This window comes from Panthera onca, chromosome B1 (assembly GCF_046562875.1).
Source record: "Panthera onca isolate mPanOnc1 chromosome B1, mPanOnc1 haplotype 2, whole genome shotgun sequence".
In the NCBI taxonomy this organism is placed as follows: domain Eukaryota; kingdom Metazoa; phylum Chordata; class Mammalia; order Carnivora; family Felidae; genus Panthera; species Panthera onca.
The window spans coordinates 202,241,136-202,263,336 of NC_138342.1; the positions used below are offsets into that span (position 1 = coordinate 202,241,136).

At 42.9% G+C, this 22,201-nt stretch overlaps 1 protein-coding gene across 3 annotated transcripts in view; it reads left to right on the forward strand.

Annotated features, from left to right (window-relative positions):
- CSMD1 (CUB and Sushi multiple domains 1) overlaps positions 1-22,201 on the forward strand; it is a 2,002,273-nt gene that overhangs the window by 1,962,986 nt on the left and 17,086 nt on the right. For 2 of the 3 annotated variants that reach the window (XM_078445226.2, XM_078445228.2), the window contains 9 exons: positions 6,278-6,454; positions 7,561-7,740; positions 10,095-10,268; positions 10,558-10,731; positions 12,451-12,524; positions 15,431-15,542; positions 17,941-18,120; positions 19,410-19,454; positions 21,986-22,147. In XM_078445226.2, the coding sequence (XP_078301352.2) occupies positions 6,278-6,454; positions 7,561-7,740; positions 10,095-10,268; positions 10,558-10,731; positions 12,451-12,524; positions 15,431-15,542; positions 17,941-18,120; positions 19,410-19,454; positions 21,986-22,147 (1,278 nt within the window). The remainder of the gene's footprint in view (positions 1-6,277; positions 6,455-7,560; positions 7,741-10,094; positions 10,269-10,557; positions 10,732-12,450; positions 12,525-15,430; positions 15,543-17,940; positions 18,121-19,409; positions 19,455-21,985; positions 22,148-22,201) is intronic. The other variant, XM_078445227.2, reaches the window with a different exon arrangement.

A 22,201-nucleotide genomic window follows, 5' to 3' on the forward strand; every position in this document is an offset into this window, starting at 1 on the left:
ATAACCCAAGGTATTTTTTTTATTGCAAATCACCTTCTCACAATCAAGTTAGCATAATATTAAGTTAGCGTAAATATCGAGTCACTGTAAATATTAAGATTAGGCCCTAAAGAAGTTGATTTAACTCAAATATGATTGAATAGTAATGGTGGGATGCCACCTGCCACTGTGGGCCACAGGATGACACTTCCCTGTATTGACTAAAGTATGTGACTCTAAATTAGTAGACACAGTGTTACTCAGACACAATGTTCTCAGTTTCCCCCTCTCTTGGAGAATTTGAATATTACAATTGGCATGACAGCACATCTTTCTCACCCAAACCAGAGTATTTTCTACTCTATAATATGGTACCTCAAAGTTGTACATGACTTCCGTAACCTACATTTACGCTTCGTCTAAACCTTTTCCCTCTATACTATGCCTGGGAATTGTCTGTCCAGTATATATTTGAAGATTATTAAAATTAAACAAGAGATCCACTTTACTCCATGACGTGTTGAATGCCAGTAGGCTAGCCTTCTTTCTGGGGACAACTATAAAACAACAAAATATGTGAGACATTTATCTTATTAAACAACAGACAGTGCATGACTGTGTTCCATAGGAGAAAAGGAATCTGTGAGGTGAGCCCATAATCTCCTGGTATATTTTTCTTACTGCACAGTCGGAAAGTGGAACTCAGGTGGTATGGTGGCTTGGTGAGGTGATGCAACAGAAATTGTTCTAGGCTACTGAAACAGAACTTACAGAACATGGAATCTGAGAATGGCTGGCTGAAAATGGGAGAGCCCCATAAGTCTGGTGGACGTTCACTGGGTGACTTGGGTCACGGTCAGGCAGATGAGAACAGGTGAGACCCGTTGATACAACAACCTTCTGCTGCAGAGCTGAGAGTGGACCCATGATACTAGAAGTCATACCCTACTGAGAAACACTGGACATCTGGCCAGTCAGAGCTCTTACTGTGCACTTGGGACATTTCACAGATGCCCAGAAAGCCCCATGCATTATGAATATGTACCATTCCCTAAAACAAGTGTAACATGCTAGAACTAAGAGCAAAAACGTGGTAGGACTAAGACTGAATAGATCTCCTCTAAAAAAGAATGAAACTGATGGCAACACCCAAAGGATGTACAATTAGTTTAAAAGCCCACCAGAACAAACTCCAGCACATTTGGAAGGAAGGACATAATCCATGCATCATTTTGTGCACAATGTCCAGCATAAATAAAAAATAACTACATATGCATAACTCAGAATGACATGACCCCTAATCAAACAAGCAAAGAAAAAACAAATAGAAATAGAATCTGATCCTGAGATGACCCAAATGTTGAAAATAACGCATAAGGACTTAAAGCATCAATTTAAAATATCTTCATGCACTTGGGGCACCTGGGTGGCTCAGTCGGTTAAGGGTCCAACACTTGATTTGGGCTCAGGTCATGATCTCACGGTTTGTGAGTTCAAGCCCCACATCTGGCTCTGTGCTGACAGTGCAGATCCTGCTTGAGATTCTCTCTCTCTTTCTTTCTCTGCTCTCCCCTGCACGCTCACACACACACATGTATCCCCCTTTTTCTTTCAAAAATAAATAAATAAACGTTAAGAAAGTATATCTGCAGGGACTTAAAGTATGTTAGCATCATAAACAGAGAGGGAATCTTCATAAGAAATGAAAATAATAAAAAAACAATCTGATGGAAACTCTGGGATTGTCTGGATTGAAAACTATAGTATCTGATATAAAAACTTTGCTACATAAGCTTTGCAGATTAAAAATGGCAGAAGGGTCAGTTACCATGAAGACAGTTCACTGAAAAGGATCCAGTCTGAAAACAAAGGAAAAAGAAAACAACAACAACAGCCTAATAATTTCCTATGGGATAATATCAAGCAGTTTAACATACTTGTAATTGAAGTTCTAGAAGGACAGAGAAAGAGTGGGGCAGAAAAATGGTTGATAAATTATTGGATAAAAGTTAACCAAATATGTTGGGAAAATACAGCTCCCAAAAGCAGAACAAACCTGACTTAGATGCCTTCATATTCTCTTAAAAATGGTCACTCACAGGGCACCTGGGTGGCTCACTCAGTTAAGTGTCTGACTTCAGCTCAGGTCATGATCTCAAAGTTCATGAGTTTGAGCCCCGTGTGGGTCTGTGTGCTGACGGCTCAGAGCCTGGAACCCGCTTCAGATTCTGTGTCTCCCTCTCTCTCTGCCCCTCCCCTGCCTGTGTCCTATCTCTCTCTCTCTCTCTCTCTCTCTCTCTCTCTCTCTCTCTCTCTCAGAAATAAACAATACAAAAAAAAAAAAAAAAGGAATTCTCATTCACTTGGGACTGTATATTCTATATCAGGTTTACCATAAGCACTTTAGTTTTGCACATTTAAAAGGTGAAAAAATTTAAAACAGTTAAGAGTGAGTGATATTTTTCCATAGGAATCTCACTTTGGTGCTGTGATATAACACCATGGGTTCTATTCGAGCAAATCATAAATGAATCCATTTATTTGATTAGGAGAGCTTAATTGGATTTTACTTCAAAATGTACCTAAGTCAGACCATGCAAAGTATTTTTAGAATAGCATTCGGTTTATCTAAAGTTAGAAAGTCAAGTGTTTCTTATAAAATCCTTAGAAACTTGGCTATTAAAATCTGTGTACAGAGAGAAGCTGAAATGTTTCAATATGGCATAAGTGCCCAAATATGCTATGCCCTACAAAACTGACTACCTCAGAACTGCGGTGTTCAGAAATCATGGGAAGTTGAGTGAGTAAGAGTATAATTCACACTCACAGTAATAACAAATGATGGCTAGGAATGTATGGCTAATCCTACACCCCACAAACACACGTTTAAATCTTTTTGGGCAATCTGTGGCTATTTTTTCTCACTTGTTATCATAGAGCCAAACCTTTGGGGAACATATTATTCTCTACAGAAAAGGGCGTTACCAGTGACTTTGGCATTTCAGCCAGTGTTGGCTATGACTGTATTCAATCCGGTGAGACCATCTACCACCTGATGAACTACCTTCCCTGAATCTATTAAAGGCATTAGAGCCTGATGGGGCATTTCAATAAATGGTAAAAAAAAAAAAAAAAAAAAAAAAAAAGAGAAGAGTTTATGAAGCACAAAATAAAAATATTTTAAAAATTCTTAAGTGTCAAAGAACTTACATTTGTAATGTATTTCCATCATTTCAGATCATGTTTTCTTTGCTAGCCATCCAGGCTTGTAATCATAGACTCATCGACTAAACTTTTCAAATGGATGTATCGTAAGAAGTTGCTTAGATATAACGGCCTCATTGCTTTTAGTTGCCTTAGGCAACTCTGAATCCTCTTTCCCAGGAGCTGATGATAAAGCCTGCCTTTCTTCCAGGTAATAGACAAGCTAGCACAATGTTTATAATGAAGGTAACAACAGCATCAGCCACCCCGTCTACCTTTACTGCTACTAAGATGTCAGATTGCCTTCTGGGCATTTTGCATGCATTCTGTTTAATCTTATGAAAAGTGAGAGTAACTACCCTTAGTATACCCATTCTGCAGTGAGGACGCTGCATGTCAATAACTTGATTTGATGGCTCATGTGTACTTAAGTTGTATGAGCAAAGATTCAAATCCACACTATTTAACTCGATTTAGCAGCCATGTCCCTAATGCAGAGTGCTGCCTGAACAGTCCCAGCATCTGTAAACAATACACAGTTTCTGGAGTGAGTTTAAGGCTCTTTTATTACAAATCAAGTAAAAGAAAATGATCTTTTACCAAAATGAGTCCCATTAACCACATGTAACTGAAAAGAAAAGATGTATTTAAATTTTTTTAACTTATTATTTATAGAATATATTGTTTCCCTTCTGTGACTATAAATGTCATCTCTTGTTTTTCCTCAGTGTAGGTCCTCCTATGTCATGGAGGCATTAATGCAAACACAGACATTTTAAGGCTAGCTTCCAATCTTCATTTTTCTTTTTCATTTTCATGGGCATAACCATCAGTGAAACTGTCCTTGTCAGGGAAAAAAAAAAAGTTAACCGTGAATTTGATTTTGCAGGATACAATTATCTGAGGGACTTTTAAATTTTATTTTATTTTATTTTATTTTATTTTATTTTATTTATTATTTTATTGTAGAGACAGAGAGAGCATGAAGGGGGAGAGGGGCAGATAGAGAATCCCAAGTAGGCTTTGTGTTGTCAGCCCAGAACCTGACATGGGGCTCGAACTCACAGACTGCAAGATCATAACCTGAGCTGACATCGTGAGTCAGACTCTTAAATGACTAAACACCCAGGAACCCCTGTTTCAGGGACTTTCTAAACATTAGGATGTCATTATCATGATGGTTATTCTTACCCTGACAACATATCTGTCTGTAAATTAAGCTCAAATATGTTCACCTGTGTCTTGCATCCCATTTTAGCATTATCTTTCTCAGGTGACATTTGAAAATTGCTACACATTTTAATCATAGTTATGGTTAGAATAAAATGTAAGAACATGGCTGTCTGGTTGGTTTGCTAAATTACGAATTGGATCAATACAAGTCTCTTCTCTGTCGGGCTTTTCATTGGTACATCAAACAACAAATGTCACATATTCAATGATGGATCAACATGTGTTGAATGAATGAGTAATTGTCTCGAAGAGTCCAGCCTCTGGGCTTTTGGCAACATGACATTTTGATTGATAGTATAGCCATCACAAGACTTTTGGGCTTCAGATGTTCAATGTTAAATATCATCTGCTTCACTATTGGCAAATAGATCTCATTTCAAATGACAGCCAGAAAAATGCTGAAAGATCCGTGCTAGGAAAGACTGTAAGTTCACACCAGATCCATTAGGGAAGAGGGTTGTGGTGGACTCATGTCTGTCATGGGCACAGACAGAGAAGCACCAGCATGCATGCTTTGTAGTTGTCAGACACGATCAAGTCCAACCTCAGGGTCAGCATGTTTTTCAGCACAATATGATCAGTGATTCCCTTCACGTCCATTACAGTGTCTCTTCTATACTATGTAAGTTTTGTAGTCAGTTTGTTTTCTTCTGTATTTTTTTTTTTAAGTATATACGTGTATCTTTGAGAGAGAGTGTAAGCAGAGGAAAGGCAGAGAGAGGAAGAGAGAATCCCGAGCAGGCTCTGTACTGTCAGCACAGAGTCAAGTGTGTGGCTCAGTCTCATGGACCGTGAAATCATGACCTGAGCTGAAATCAAACATCCCATGCTTAACCGACTGAGCCACCCAGGTGCCCCTGTTTTCATCCACATTTTTAGAAAGAGTCTATCTTTGTTCTGAATGCTAGATTTGAAAGTGGCACAACTAAATAGGAAGGAGCATTTGTAAACATTCCAGCCATTCTCAGAAATGGTCTCAGAATACATTCTGCTGTAAGCGTCCAACAAAAGGTCATATTCTTTCTATGTCTACCTGCTGTGCATCATGTGGGAGTGCTAAGGAGAAAAAAACACAATCTTTGTGATAAATAAACGCGAGTACAAAAGTCAAGAAAATCCTATTATGGGTTAAAACCATCACATGATACATACCCAGAAGCCACTGAGCTTTCTGGGCTAAGAAAGTGTGAGGGGGGTACACCGGGCGTAGAACTGTTGCCCAGCCTTTCATTATTGCCATCGTTAGGGGGCATCTTAATGTCTGCACAGGCATTGGGATCATCTAGAGAGAAACAGAGTGCAGCCTGTCCAAGGCCACTTAAAACAGCCGCCGTTGGATGGGGTAACAATGAGGAGACCATTTTACAAGACAGTTTAAGTACTCACTCATACTCCTCAGGCATCACTTATTTTCCAAAATGAATTCTACAGATGTGAAATATGACCCGATTTGACCAGATTTCTAAAAAAATCAGTTATTACGTGAAGGGAGTGACTTCTGAGTTGCTGATATCAGATAGATCCTTTAAAAAAAATCCTTTAAAAAAATTTTCTTTTTGTTATAAACATGTGAAATCCCAAAGAAGCAAGTCTTGGAATTTTCAGTGCTTTAATTCATCTTTTAATTTGTTTTGAAGTACTTTAGGAAGAATACTATGAAAAGACAATTTTCACATTTGTAACTCATCGATAAAATAACGGTACAAATCATAATGTAAGATATATATTCAACATCTTCATAGCAATAGGTCCTATTTTCTTAAAAAGAAACATGTCCTCTACGACACTGACAACCTCTGGTCTCTTGTATTGATCATTTTGGTAGGAGCTCACTGTGTTTATGTGTTACTGTCGCTCACAGCCGTGTCCTGTGGGAATCCTGGCACGCCCACCAACGGCATGATTGTCAGCAGTGACGGCGTCCTGTTCTCCAGCTCGGTCATCTACGCCTGTTGGGAAGGCTACAAGACCTCGGGGTTAATGATTCGGCACTGCACAGCCAACGGGACCTGGACCGGCACAGCCCCCGACTGTACAAGTTAGTAACAGCTGTCATGTGGGCCCAAGGACGTCACCGACTTGACCGAGAAAAATTTATTTGTTAAATACTTTATTGATTTTTTTAACACATGGCAAAAACAAGGTCTACATATATATGATGGCTCTATTTATTAGGCAGTTTTAGATCTTTCTTCACCTTCTTATTTATATGGTTGAAAATATTTTCTTCTTTTTAACGTTTACTTATTTTTGAGGGGGGGAGAGAGAGATTACATGCGTGTAAGCAGGGGGAGGGCAGAGAGGGTGACAGAGAATCTAAAGCAGGCTCTGTGCTGTCAGCAGTGAGACTGAAGCGGGGCTTGAACTCACAAACCATGAGAACATGACCTGAGCCAAAGTCAGACATGTAACCAACTGAGCCACACAGGCGCCCCCAAAGCTATTTTCATTGGCCAGTGGGTTGGACATTGGAAAATTGGGGCCAACAAAAGTCAAGGTTTGTCCTCTCTGTAGAACATCTCGTTTGCAGAGAAGTAAGAAAAGCGTTTATTCTCTGATCGCAGCTTTTGTCTCTGTCCTTAACTTTGTGATGAGAGTACACACGGTACATAATTAAGGACTGGACAGAGATGGCAGCCGGCATCCCCACAGCCAACCAGGATCAAATAGAAACAAGCGATTCCAAACACAGTGTCCCGACAACCAGTCAGCAAACAGCACACAGAGGACAATCCTGCTGTAACAATTTACTACTGAATCAATTTGGTTTGTTTTCATTAAGTTTAATTTTGTATTTATTTTGAGAAAAAGAGAGTGAGCATGGGAGGGGCAGAGAGGAGAGAGAGAGAGAGAGAGAGAGAGAGAGAGAGAGAGAGAGAGAGAGAGAAAATCCCAAGCAGGTTCTGCGCTGTTGGCACAGAGCCCGAAGTGGGACTCAAACCCACGAACCATGAGATCATGACCTGAGCCGAGACCAAGAGTCAGACACTTAACTGACTGAGCCACCCAAGCGCCCCACTGCTTAATCATTTTGAATATCAGCATAAGGGGAGTAACATGAACAGAAACCATAATGAATTCATTTAATGTTTGTTTTTGTTTTTGTTTTTACCTTTCTAATGCTTTTTGTCTTCTGCTCATTAGTTATAAGCTGTGGGGACCCAGGTACACTGGCCAATGGCATCCAGTTTGGGACGGATTTCACCTTCAATAAGACTGTAAGCTATCAGTGTGACCCTGGCTATCTCCTGGAACCTGTCACATCATCCACCATCCGTTGTACCAAAGACAGTACATGGAATAACAGCAAACCCACCTGCAAAGGTCTGTGTCATTACCTTTCTGGTCTTGCTGACACAGAAGCGTTTGTTGAATTCCATTTCACTGCATTTGCAAGCATTTATGATGTCCTCTATGTGCTAGGAATTCTCGTGAACTCATTTGCAAATAAAATCACTGCCATTTTCTTAATACATTAATCTCAGCTTTACAGATGGGAAAACAGACTAGCAGAGTTAGTAAATGGCTCAGTGTACAAACCAAGATTGGGAGACATCAGCTCCCAAATGATGGGGTACAACCTTTAAGTCTTAAGTATTTTGAATCCCAGTGATGTCCTCTCTCTCGGTAAACATTGTTAACCCCAGATTTATTAAGGCTTAAGACAGGTATGATGGGGAAGAATAATTATAGGACTTTAAACTCCACTTAGAGAAGCCAATCATCAAATAATGGCGGACCATGTTGGTAAACATGATGTTCTCTGGGATTCGGACACTGAGTCTGAAGATGCCCTACAAATATAGAGGTGGTAGAAAAGGTTTATGACTTGGGGGTTGGACTTTTCAGGGAGAGAAGGTCAGGGAGACGCCAGTGGATGTGACTTGAACGATGTAGCTGAGGGCTGGGCTTTGACAGTGAGAAAACAGTGGTGCTGGAGACAGTTGTCCAAAGACAGCGATCTGCACGGTTAGGGCTCCTCTGCCAGCACTGGAGAGAGCACGTGCCAGCTTCCTTATCAGCCAGGCCAGAGTGGGGCAGGAGGGGCACAGGGAGACAAGTGGGGCTTGAGCGTGGCTGGCCCCAAACAAAAATGCAGTGGCTGGTTCTTTGTTGGACTAGGAACCCGGACAGTTCTGGGGGAGTTGTGAGTTGGACCCTGGCAACTGATAGTGAGGAAGCGTTCATCTTCAGTGGGCTCTGAGAGGCAGATGGGTCTTGGGGCTTGCGTGGACAGAGCTCAGTGTGAGGCCTCCGTGAGAGCTGGGTGCTCAACCACCTGGCTCCCTCTCCCTTCCGACGTGGGCCTGTTGGTGGGCCACGTTTTCCCTCCTACCGGTGCGTAAGGATCGCAGAGGCTCCTGTCTTCCGCCAGCCATCATTAATGCTGTGTCTGTTGCAGGCGCTGGATAAACGTTTACTGAAAGTCACAGACTAGTGTCAGGAGCCATCTAGTCACGTGACGTGCTCATGACAGCGACCAATAATTGCACTGGTCTCTGTGATGTCACATGCTTTTGTAGACTTTTGCTCCTCTTTTGAACAGCCAGTGCAGTTGGAAGGAACTCCGTGGGCAACCAGGCCCTTCCAGAAGAGACCACTCTCTCCCTCTGAACCCGTCTGGGGCTAGTCACCTCCTCACGTGATTCTGTGAAACCACGTCGCTCATTACTGTTCCCTCCTAGGGGACTTCTCACTTGATATCCCCTGTCTAGAGCACGTGTCCCCCCTACCCCCTCACATGTGGACTCTCAAGAAATATTGGTTGAAAAAACTGAATAGATGAGAGATAACAGAGAGGCTCATTTCCAACTGCTGACTGTGCATGTGTGACTGTGTCTTCCGACGTGAGAATGCCTGAGTGTGAGCACGCAGAAGAAAATGCAGGTGAGAGTATACACCTGGGTCCCTTCTCTTGCTGCCTTCTGTCATTGGCAAGCCTCCTCCAGTGTGAAAAATCCAGAAAGCTCTTGGATCTTCCAAGAAGATTTGTCGATCGCAGTCCCCAGCCCCCTGCACTTCAGGGTAATGGCTAGACTCTAAGGGGGCTGCCTGGGGCCATGCCAACCACTCATCATCTGTGAGAACTGCGTCCCTGCTCGGGGGCCCCACCGTCAGCTCAGGGCTGATATAATACACTGGGCGGTGGTGTTCCACAGAATCTTCTTAGCCATGCAAGTGCTTGGTTTTTAATTATTCGGCAAATGGGTCCACAGCCTATGTCTTTCACATATTATATCTTTATGTGTTAAAAAAACACAGAGCTTGCCAACTACATATATAAATCCAGAAGTCTGTATTCATGTCATATAAGCAAGCCCAGATTTGATCTGTTGTTGAGAACCATCATGAAAAGGCATACATTGAATACGAGTATTTCTTCCCTTCTTGGCCTTGTACGTATTGAGAATGTCATGTTCAATCCTGCTTTCTTCCACCGTGTGGTATGTTGTGACTTTGCTGTGCTCTTATGTACTTGATCTAAATTAATGAAGAAATATTGGAGAAAAGTTCTACTATCTCGATGTGCTGTCTTCCTCAATAATTCTCGTATTAAAAGAAAACAACCCTAGGCAGATGTCCTTTGTGATCCGGGTAGAATTAAAACGTGCATCCTGTGAGTGTTAGGGTCGTGGCGGACGCTCCGGACGTTCAGTCTCGTCTGTTCTTTGAAACAGCTGTCACGTGTGGCCGGCCTCCTCAAGTACAGCACGGGAAGGTGGAGGGAGCAGATTTCCACTGGGGGTCCAGCATCAGTTACAGCTGCGTGGACGGCTTCCAGCCCTCTCACTCCGCCATCCTCTCCTGCGAAGGCCGTGGGGTGTGGAAAGGGGAGGTGCCCCAGTGCCTACGTAAGTCCCCCAGTAATGCTTGTTCCTGGGTCACGTTGCACTGGACCGTGAGGAGCACCCTCAGCTCCCGGTGTGAGGAGAACAGCGACGTGTCCTCTATAGCCATGCTACCGTATGCAGACGTTCACGCTTGAGACCTCCCCGCTCAAATGCGCATTCTGCCCCTCGGTCATTTCCCAGTTTAATAGTTGTCCCCAAAGATTTCGCAGACCCTAGTTACGCGACCCGAGTGGGCTGACCCGATGCGGCGGCTCCTGTTGTTGGCTGACTGCCTTGCTGTCTCCAACAGCTGTGTTCTGCGGAGACCCCGGCACCCCCGCGGAGGGGCGGCTCAGTGGCAAAAGCTTCACCTATAAATCTGAAGTCTTCTTCCAGTGCAAACCTCCCTTCATACTGGTGGGGTCCTCGAGAAGAACCTGCCAGGCCGACGGCACGTGGAGCGGCACCCAGCCCACCTGCATCGGTAGGAACGTTGGCAAGACCACCCCGAGGGTGTTCGGGGGTGGGGACCCGCACGCTAAAACGGGATCGTTTGTGGCTTCACAGATCCTGTGCCCACAGATGGTTCGTTGGGCAAGCCCTCATCGGCTACTCCGATTAAATCCTACAGATCAACTTTGGACTTGAATTTAGGTCTTGTTTCCCTGTCTGCACCTCAAGCGGCAGGAGCATTCTTTCAGGGAAAGACAGCTTTGTTGAAGACACTGTCATTGCCCTTCTCCAAAGCCACCATCACCGGGAAGATGGCCTGGCTGTTGTTTGGGCGTCGTCCCCTTGGTGCCAGTCTGTCTTCACTGGCCAGTCCCTACTGACCCACCCACACCAGCAGTGGTGGAAGGAGTCGGGCACGACGTTCTGGTGACCTTGGAATATGGCAACAACACTTACAAGTCAGAAGACGCTTTCCATATGATTTAAGCCCTGCCTTTTTATGTTGGATTTCTGTCTCCTAGAAAGGATTCAGATACAAGCTGTATTTGTCAAAAGTCAAATTCTTAGTGGCAGAGAAACATTACCCTTTATTTCTGTTAAGAGCAATTTTCTTCATACCTCATGGCTGCAGATTCATGTTGATTGATGGGTTAATTTTTTCACCAGCTGTACTGAGCCAAGGAGTAGATGTTCTGCATCTTTGTAGTAAACAATTAATGATCTATAGTCATGGTTTCTAAGAAATTGACTGATTACTACTTAAACACAAAGAGCTTCAGGAATAATTTCCTTGAAGCACTGCCTTTTTTTTTATTAATAGACATGTTTACTGCTATTTCATTTAAACCGTTGCTACACGGTTCCTATCTCTATACTAAGAAATGATTTTCTTCCTTCCAATAGGTTAGTTTCTCTCGAAAACAATTTTTTTTGTAAGTTAGGTGATTTTTTTCATACGAGCATCTAGAGAGCAGCAAATAATAAAGCTACACGCTCCTCATTGCTCAAGTCCTACACTTTTGGGGAGAGAAATGTCACTTTTGGTCTACCATATGCCTCAACTTTGAAGCACTAAATATAGTTCCCATTTTGAAGTCTCGAGGAAAATTAACTCAAGAAATTTGCAATCATGTAATGGATGACTGAAAGAGATGACCACTAGTGAACTCCTTAAGAACCGAGGGATCATAATAATTATTGAAGACAGCATATTAGTGGACCAACCAGTATACTATGTCTGACCAGAAAATGGAAAAGAGTGTTCATTCTGATACAGAAAATAATACACAGAGCAATTTAGAATCTGATAAAGAACTAAAGAGGAATATCTAAAGAAGTCTGAAAAGAAGATGAAAATAGCAATTTACTTTGATTTTTAACTTTAATGCAAAACATCTTACCTATCTGCCAAAATATAATTTTCTCAATTTTTTATACTTTGTCTATTTTTAGAGAGAGAGAGAGAGAGGGAGAGGGAGGGAATGAGCAGGGGCGGGGTGGAGAGAGAAGGAGAGAGGATCCCAAGCAGACTCCGGGCTCAGCGCAGAGCCCTATGCGGGGCTCGATCTCGAGACAGTGAGATCATGACCTGACCCGAAATCCAGAGTCGGGCACTTAACCAACGGAGCCACCCGGACCCTCCCAGTTTTCTTAAAATTTTATGACCTTTGAGTAAAAATGTTAGCATCCCTAGAGTAACCGTATCTGGCGCTCTTTGTTTTGTTTTGTTTTGTTTTTATGTGCACTTCAGATCCAGCTCATAACAGCTGCCCAGACCCCGGCACTCCACACTTCGGAATACAGAATAGCTCCAGAGGATATGAGGTATTCCATTTTTATTTCACCCTGTTTCCCTGTAAGTATAAAATGCAAGTGACACTCGAACATGTGCGCATGGCTTCACGTACCCTGATTCATCGTATATTTGCGGAGATACATTGATTCGGAGAGGATGCCCACGTGATATTTTAACCGTCAAAATTGGGATAGCTGGATGCATCTTAATTCACACAGTAGCAATTGTCATATTGATTTCTACTTGAAAGTTTGCATGACGTGATGTTTTTTGTTCGCTGAACTGTCGTGGCAGTTCTCCAGAGTGACTGGTCACTGAATAGCCACACGTAACAATACCCTGTTCAGTGACCCGATGCATCATGGGCAAATAATACTAGATTTTAGAGACAAAAACAGAAGAAAACGCATTCAGCCTCCTCAGCTAGTAGGCTTACTTTGTGATATTTCTTCTCCATGCCACCTCTGTGTATGAACTATTTGCATACTTGATATCACGTTTGACGTTCGTTTGCCTTTTTAAATAAAAAGTACATTAACGCGTTAGGTAGTATTTAGAGGAATAACCAAAACTGGGAGGTAATGAACCTTGAAATAAAATGTTTCCACCATCTTAAGTGATCAAGTGACTTCACAGCTCGATGATGAGATGGCTTTGAAAGCCACAGTTAAATATGTGTAGTGCATTCAAGTTAGAGATCCCACTAATTTAGAATAAAAAGCCTTTTCTCTTCAGCCACTTCACTGAGGCTTTCCTGAAACCTAACATATTCTTTCTTGGTTGGCTCTAACACACCTTGGCTACTTCCTGATGGCATTCCTATACCCCCCAGAGGAACTTGTCGTAGGTACCTATGAGGCACAATCTGGCGTATTTTATGTTAGGTGTCGAATATGGCCCACTCCTCAGGGAAATGCTTACTGGCATGTAGAAATGTCATGCCACATATACGCCAAGGCCTGCAAATACTATACTGAGTAATGCTCTCATTGACTCCCCACGGGTTCCTTATCTGCCCTCAAAGAGCCCACGTGAAGTCCACATTTAGTGACTGCACTCGGCATCCTATCCCTGGGATCTATCTTAAGAAACTAATAGGAATGGATAAATTTCTCACTCCTCTGATGACAAAATCAAGTTACACTAACAAGAATGATAGGTTGGATCCAAAAGCAAGATTTGCTAATACTTGAAAGACACAGACGCCATCCTTTAAGGAGATGGCTAACCCTGTCAGAGGAATCGTCCCAAAATGTTTCTTGTTTCTTCTTTCGTTTTCGTCAGGACACATTAAGTTGTGAATATAACAGAGTTTTGTTTTCTTCAGCACTGCGTTCTGCAACATGCTCACGCAGAGTGAGCCGCTTCGGTTTTAGAACATCCCTTGTCATGCTGTGTTCATTACGCAAGTTAAATGCTGCCCTCCAGTCTCCGGCGGGCCACGTCCCGTCAATTCATAAACACCAGGTTAATTTACAGTGATCAATCTGGACTGGCCAGGCATCTTCTGCTAAAAGATACTCTATTGAGAAGGACACTGTCTTTTCCTCCGACCAGTACCTGATAGAGGCTCTCTCTTTTCTTCTTGCTGGTAAATAACGTCGCGTATTTGCCAGGAGGTCCGATTGGGGTCAGTGACATCCTGACAAGGAAATTCGATGGAGGGTATTCCTGATAGGTGATGGATTACTCTTTACCCATCTCTGCATCTCAAATCCGTTATTCCTTTGCAGTTTAGGTAAATTTGATTTTTTTTTTTCTGTATAAATTCCAATCTCTACTTTCAGGTGCCAGTGGTAAGGAACAGCTTGTTTATTTTTTACTTTTTTTCTGACACGCTTCATCACTATTCAGTGCAGCAACTATTGCCCCATGTTTTACTCATAGTTCTTCTTCCCAAAATCCCAATGAGGGAGATAGGGACTGACCCAGATGGGAAGACACATGTAGAAGAATTAAGGACCTGGTTTGAATCCTCTGAGCAAGAATCAGGTGCACTCTTCACCTGTGCACTTACATGGCTTCATAATTCATGCCTTAGGAACCCACTTGGTCCCATTCCGAACCACGGGGTGCGCAAAGCTGCCTTCCAGGCATAGACCACCTTTCTGTGAGCGTACTTCTCTTCCGTTTTCTGTTCTCCCCAACCTGCATGTCCCGGATATAAGTGATCGGTGACCAGGGGAGATCATTGATTCCCTTCAACACATGACCATCACTGATCCTCAAAAAACATGTCTACAGACCGCTGGGAACCTTCCCTTCAAGGCATTTCCAGTTAGGTTGGGGAAGTAGATAAACATACAGGTGCTTCTAGGACATTGCAGTAAGAAGCATATGATGCATCCTTGGAAGGTCAGGAAAGAATGTGCAGAAGTGAAAGTTAGCAAGATATCAACAACTAAGGGGGGGGGGGTTGGTGAGGTTGTGAAGGTCTATTGGGAAGATACTTCAGGCATGCGGGTGGCAATAAAGAGTTCAAGTATCTGCTGCTTCGGGAGGATAGACTGAGTTTTGAGAGATTCTACGATAGAGCAGGAGCTGGCCAATCCCCAGCAGTGTCAACAAAAGCAATTGGGTAAAGCCAACACCTTAAATAGGGATAGCAGGAAATAATGGAAAAGGGAAAAAAAATTATTATAATCTGAAGACACAGAGGGCCAAAAGGAAAGAGAAAAACCGTTCTTTCGTCACCCAAGTAAACTCCCTCTTAAATGACCACAGTTCTCTGTACCTGCGTGTATCCTCACCTCGTGCATTGAGCAACTCAGCCATAACACACAGTTGAAACGTCCATGCTGGCTCAAACAGTGGCCTGACATGGAAGAGAGATGTCACTCGCGTGTCTTACCCTGGAATGAGCTTTCCAGCGTGATGACATTGTATCTCGCACATCCGCTCCGCCTCTGAAGCCCATGTTGGATTTCCTCTCTAGGTCGGAAGCACCGTGTTTTTCAGGTGCAGAAAAGGTTACCACATCCAAGGTTCTACGACTCGGACTTGCCTGGCAAATTTAACTTGGAGTGGAATACAGACAGAATGTATACGTAAGTGTGATTTCTTCCACTGCAGCCAGCCACAGCCTATGTGTTCTCGAACCTCTGGGAGGCGTTTGCCCTCAAGGGAAATAATGAGGAATTGCCTGATTTTTGTTTGTTTGATCATTTCTAATTCCCTAGACCAGAATTTCTCAGAGTTTGATTCCCTAGAACTAGCAGCATCAGCGTCACCTGGGAGTTGGGTAGTGATTAAAATTCTCAAGCTGTGGCCCCAGACTTTGGGAATCAGAAACTCAGGGGCTGGAACCCCAGCGGGAGCAAAAAGGAGGGACAGCACGCTATCATCACCCAGCTCTGCGGGTGATACTGGGGCACGCTAAGGTCTGAGAACATGCCCTAAACCAAACACAAGTGAATGACATCGGTAACACTCACAGAAAGGAAACTTTCTTATCCATGCTATTATTCTTCTAGAATGTTTACATTAGATTATTAAAGAGAGGGTAAAATGGATCATGAAATATGTCATGATATTAATAGAAATATCTTAAATGTTATTTTTTTATTTTAGAGAAAGAGCGAGCAGGGGAGAGGGCGGTGGGGGGGGGAGAGAGAGAGAGAGAGAGAGAGAGAGAGAGAGAGAGAGAGAGAGAATCTCAAGCAGGCTCCAAGCTCAGTGTGGAGCCTGAAATGGGTCGTGATCCCACAACCCTGGGATCATGACCTGAGCCCAAATCAAGAGTCAGACGCTCAACCGACTGAGCCACCAGGCGCCCCTTAAACGTTATTTTTGAAGTCCATATGAATTTATCATTCAAATTGTTATGTAGGATAAAATTTTATTTTGTGACTTAATCATGAGAAATAGAAAAGATATTGTGGGAACAATTCATAAGTCAGTATTTCACCCTCTATCAGCTTAATGAAATAAAAAATTTTAATCTTACTGTGTTAAATAAGAGAATCAAAAAAAGTAGAATGTCATGAAAAATTCTTTTAATGGTGTATAAAATGTGATTTCTGTGTATTTATCAGTATTATCAGATGTATATTTAATTCAAAGCTATCATCTCTAATACTCTAGTCAAATGATACATGTGGATATTATGTGTGCACAGATATGCATATATATGTGTATATATATTTGCATATAGACTTGTATGTCTGTGTATATGTACATATACAAACACGTGTGTGTTTGTGTCTGTGGATCTTGGAGCTTGCTAATATCAGGTATTCGTATGTTGAAAGTTTACTGAAGCAGAAAATAGTATGATACTTAAAACAGTTGCATTCATAATTTTAATGTTGTCAACTTGTTTTATAATCATCCGCGAAGAAGTCCATTTCTTGAGACATACGTAAGAAGTTACTTGAGATTTAAACACTGCAATCTTACTTACTCCTAAATTACATTTTAAGAGAAGTAAGAATCTATAACATTGCACTCAGCTTTCTAAACATAAATCAAATTTTTACCAAAATTATTGACTTAACTCAATAACAGCCTTGTTAGCTGCCATCAGACAAAAATCAAGGCATATTTCTTTTTTGTGGGGGAGGCTGGGTGGCTCAGTTGGTTGAGCATCCAACTCTTGATTTGGGCTCAGGTCATGATCCCAGGGTCGTGGGATCGAGCCCTAAGTAGGGGTCCATACAGAGTGTGGAACCTGCTTGGGATTCTCTCTCTCCCTTTGTTCCTCCCCCTCTTGCACATGTGCAGTCTCTCTCTCTCTCTCTTTCTCTCTCAATCTCTTTAAAATAAAAATTGAAGGGATGCCTGGGTGGCTCTTGGTTAAGCATTCAACTCTTGACTTTACCTCAGACCCTGATCTCATGGTTCGTGGGTTCAAGCCCCGCATTGGGCTCTGCACAGTCCGTGCAGAGCCTGCTTGGGATTCTCTCTCGCTCCCTCTCTTTCTGCCTCTCTCCACCCATCTTGTCAGGCTCTTTCTCTACCTCTCAAAATAAATAAATAAACTTAAAAAAATTAAAATGAAATATAAATTTTAAAAAAAGTGTATTTCTATACCTGTGCCGATCTGTGTGTGTTTAGCTTATAGGGTTGGTCTTTTAAGGAAATGTGACATATCATTTATCTTAATAGTATGTCAGAAGTGATCTATTTATTTCAGTGCTCTGATTTATATTCTAAATTTCTACACGTAATTAATTACACACACTTATATGCAGACAGGGAGAGTAGAGAGAGGAGGGGGCAGGGAGGGAAGGATAGGTAGGGAGAGCTGGCAAATCCCAAGTTTTCATGATGTTAAAAGTTTCAGGGAATATTGGGGATATCTCAAGATACCATACTCTCAATTTTAAGTTGCAGCCTGACTTTGCAGCCACTTCCAGATTTTGCCGTAGTTCCTTATTTCTTTAGACTCTAACTCTATCTTACGCAACGTGCCAGTGCTTCCTAACAGAATGCGTGCCGTTTCAGCCCACGCCTGCAGACAGCCAGAAACGCCAGCCCACGCGGACGTGAGAGCGATAGACCTCCCCACCTTCGGTTACACCTTGGTGTACACCTGCCATCCGGGGTTCTTCCTCGCGGCCGGGTCTGAGCACAGGACGTGTAAAGCAGATATGAGGTGGACGGGAAAATCGCCTGTCTGTAAAAGTAAGTCGCTGATGAGGGAGTGAACGCCCCTCCCTGCCGAGCCCCTAGCAGGAGCATCAACTGCCCATCGGGCTAGCTTCCGTCGTAAGATCCATAAGTAAACAGCATCATGGAAGTGGTGTCGGTCACCCCAGCTGAATCTGTGCTTCATGTGGTGAGCTGTGTGTGTGAACGTGTGCGTAGTAAGTGTTTGGTACAACGGAGGCATAGTCTAAGTAGACATGTAGGTTTTACTATTTGCTATTCACACTTGAAGCCGCAGAGAAAAGCTGTCTGGTTCAAGAAAAACATCATGCGCTAAAAGGCCAATAATACACACCATATTTTTGGAAAAAGTATTTTTTTTTTTTTGATGAAAATGGGCAAATATCGCCCAGGATTGGTGGATATATAAACGAAGCCGTTATTTTTAAGACCACAGGCTGTTTGGTGGCGGGATATACATCTGTGTATTCTTTACATTGGTTCAAATTACAAAAGCGATTGGCACGAAGGTGATGCATTAATTACCCACGTATTTGTGTACTTACAAATGAGAGCCCCAAGACAGGGTCAGATCTGATGACAGCTGAACTTTGAGATTCCCCACCAAACACAGATGACACACGCATCAAATACTACATGGCATAAACACTAAGTATGGAGTGTGATAAAATCTGTGACTTTAGTTTTACTCTCTGGAAGCCTATTTATATTTCCAAATTAGGAATTCTTGTCTCCCTTGCCCTTCTCCATCAGATGCAGAAGAATACGAACTTTAAAAAGGTAATTTGTAGTTTGATGCAGACCTATAAACGCTAAGAGATTTTGAGTTAAATCCAACGTGATAGACCAAAGTAAACGTCCTGCAAGGGAAACAATTTGGTGTTATTCAATATCTGTCGATTTGTACTTCCGTTGATTTGGGTGAGGACTTGGAAAGTCAAGAGAGGCTACGAAATCTTAGCTGTTCTGTATGCCACCTTTCACTGGTGGCTAGCATATCCCAAATAGGATCGAGAAAATGGATATCAACCACCCTCGTTTGCAAGGCTCTCTGTTGTAGCACACCACACAGACATGCACCTGTCACAGCTGCACTGGTTTTTACCATTAAGCTCCGTTTTTTTTGACAAACACAAAGGATACTCTGCTGTGAATGTAGGGGTTTAAATGGATATGTAGAAGACATTCCTATTTTGTACCTCCAAGCAATCTGGAGAAAGGAAAATTGCCTCAATTTGACATTTTTTCAAACTTATTCAAAAATAAATGTTTTTGAAAATGATAATTTGTCTTTTTACTTGTAGGTAAAGGAGTGGGAGAAGTTAATGAGACAGTTACTAAAACTCCAGGTTTGTATTCCAGAACAGTCCTAGATCTCAACCACATAAGCGATTTGTTCTCTACTCTGTACAGGGAAACAGATTTTAACACGCAGACTTCCGATTCCACTAGACCGTGAGCGGGTTAGCGATCCAGCCACCTAGCACGCCGAGCCCACACACATTTCTTTCTTTCCTGACGGTGGTTTGTTAACGGAATGACAACACTTTACTTAAGACGAGAACCTGCGGCACGATCACACACGGTTTCATTAAAAGGTGCCTCGGGCATTGTGTGGGCAGAAACGGACTCGAACTGTTGATCACAGGATGTGATATAATGGAGAGCCTTATAAAGAGGGTTGCGATTCTTTCCTCTAAACCGGAAGCTGATGTGAATGAGGCATTGGGACAACGTCAGCTGTTACCTTGAGCCGATCGGATGTAGAGCTCCATTTTTTCCCCCGTATCTCCATAATCCAGGCATCCTCTGCCTCCCAACGTGTTAATTATTGCTTTTTGTTGTATGTGGTGCCTTGCTAGATGCATCACACAGAAAATCGAAAGATGCAGTTCTGTTTCCTAAGCGACATGCTTACTGCTCCAAATCCTCTGTGTTATAAAGTTAGAGACTCTTTTCATCATGCACTGTGTCCCCAACTTACAATGTAAGTCAACCTTTTTTTTTTTTTAACAGATCTAGAAAACTTGCATACATATATAAGGTCATTTCCCTAGTAGTTTCCTTATTCGACTTTGAACACCGATCTTTTAGACAGGAAGGTCTGTCCTGACATCAGATGCGGAAACCGTATGTGTAACGCTCTCGTTGAGTCACAACGCTGTGTTAAAACACCGCAGTCTCAGCGGGGCCAACGTCCCGACACGATGAAAGGAATTTTTCCAACGTACGCCATGAAGTGTAAAAACTCCTTCTTAAAATCGCCATTCAAATGTTATTTACAAACCGAATACGGAAATCAATAGTCTTTATCCAGACAACATTGTCCGCAGTGAAAGGAAACACAATCTGTTGCTGTGATGGTGTGTTTGTTCTGTTTTTGTTTGCTTATTTTTTTGTTTCAGATATTGAGATACTTGCATACTTTATTTTGAAGGTGCATCCATCCTCATCAGTCCACCTTCTCTCATTCCCTCCGAGGGGACTTGCTAATTGTGGTTGTCTGTCGAGGTAGCACGTCATAACAAATCTCCGCTTGCGGCTGTTGTGTCACGCTGCAAACCAGCAGCAACAGAGCAGATGAGAAGGCCCCCAGGGATCACCGTCACCACATTGCTGATGGCCATGTTGATACAAGCAAGCCAGCTCTGGGACGCTGGTTACACCTTCCTGCACCCAGTCAGGCATGACCCATTCCTCTGATACACCAACAAGAGCCACTCGTCAGTGACGGGCTGGAACCAGTACATTCATAGCTTCAGCCGAGTGGGTACATTCTCATGTAGGGAGAACAACCCTGATAGGATTCTAAAGCCTGTTAATTTTAGTGAAGGAAAATACAGTCTTTTCAGGTTTGCCTGAAAACTGGGCCCCCAAACGGCCGCTGATAGACAAGCAGAAGTGTTGAACGTCCCTTATCAATAAGCAGCTGTGTGCGATGTCGTGTTGGTATCGTAGTTTTTAACCTTTCCTAAACTTATAAAAAGCACTATGATCGCAAGCTGAGTCTACTGAGAGCCACGGGAAGGGCCGACGCTCGCTCCTTCTTGGCTGCCTCCCTAGCTGGGCTCGGTTTCATAGGCACAGCCGAGCTGGCAAGACAGGACGATGGCCAGTTGCGCTGAAAGGGGCACATGAACGTAGATAGTCTATGTGTGTCCTAGAAATTGGTTCCAGCAAGTGGATTCGCTAAAAAACTTGATTTAGGGAGAAATGCATCTTCACGTACATCCATGGCATTTGACATCGTTGCCTCTAACTTTCTTAGCAATCAGGGATGTTTTTCACAAGAATAGAAGAACGTGGGTGGGTGGGTTGGGATCTCCTTGTGAGATAAAGACCTCCCGCCCCAGAGCACTTGTGTCTTTATGAGCTGGGTGGGCGCCCTTTACTGCCGCTTTGACGTGCAAGCTTTCTGAGGGCAGGCAGTTCCTGGTGGATGATACGTGCCAGCTCTCTGAGCTTTCTGTGTCTTCCAAAGAGTCGACCTGGATGTTAACGAACAACCGGTCGTGGTTTCCTGGGTCAGTCTAACATCTTATTATTAGACACAATAACCTCACCTCATATCAGTCGCTCTGGTTCACCGCACCCTCTGGCCTTGGCAGCTCCGTTAAAAAAGGAACGTTTTGGCACCTAAAGTATTTCTCCCACAAATCAACACACGGACGTGGGGGTGCATCTCACAGCAGTCTCCCTCCCCATTCCATTTCCATCGCATACATGCCGTAGAGGGCCTGGGATAGGTCATCTCTGTCCTCATCACCGTCATGATCTGTGATCTCTCACTCAACACGTATTATGCCTCTGTGTTGTAGAATATCTAAATTTAATTTTTCTGTGTGAGCTAACATTCCTCTGGTTTTTTCCCCCCCCACAGTTCCTTCAGATGTATTTTTTATCAATTCAGTGTGGAAGGGATATTATGAATATTTAGGGAAAAGACAACCCGCAACTCTAACAGTTGACTGGTTCAACGCAACAAGTAGTAAGGTGAACGCGACCTTCCTCGAAGCCTCGCAGGTGGAGCTGAAATTGACAGGTAGGCCCTGAGGAGTTTCATTTTCCTCAACGAAGAATGTGGGCCGAGGCAGAC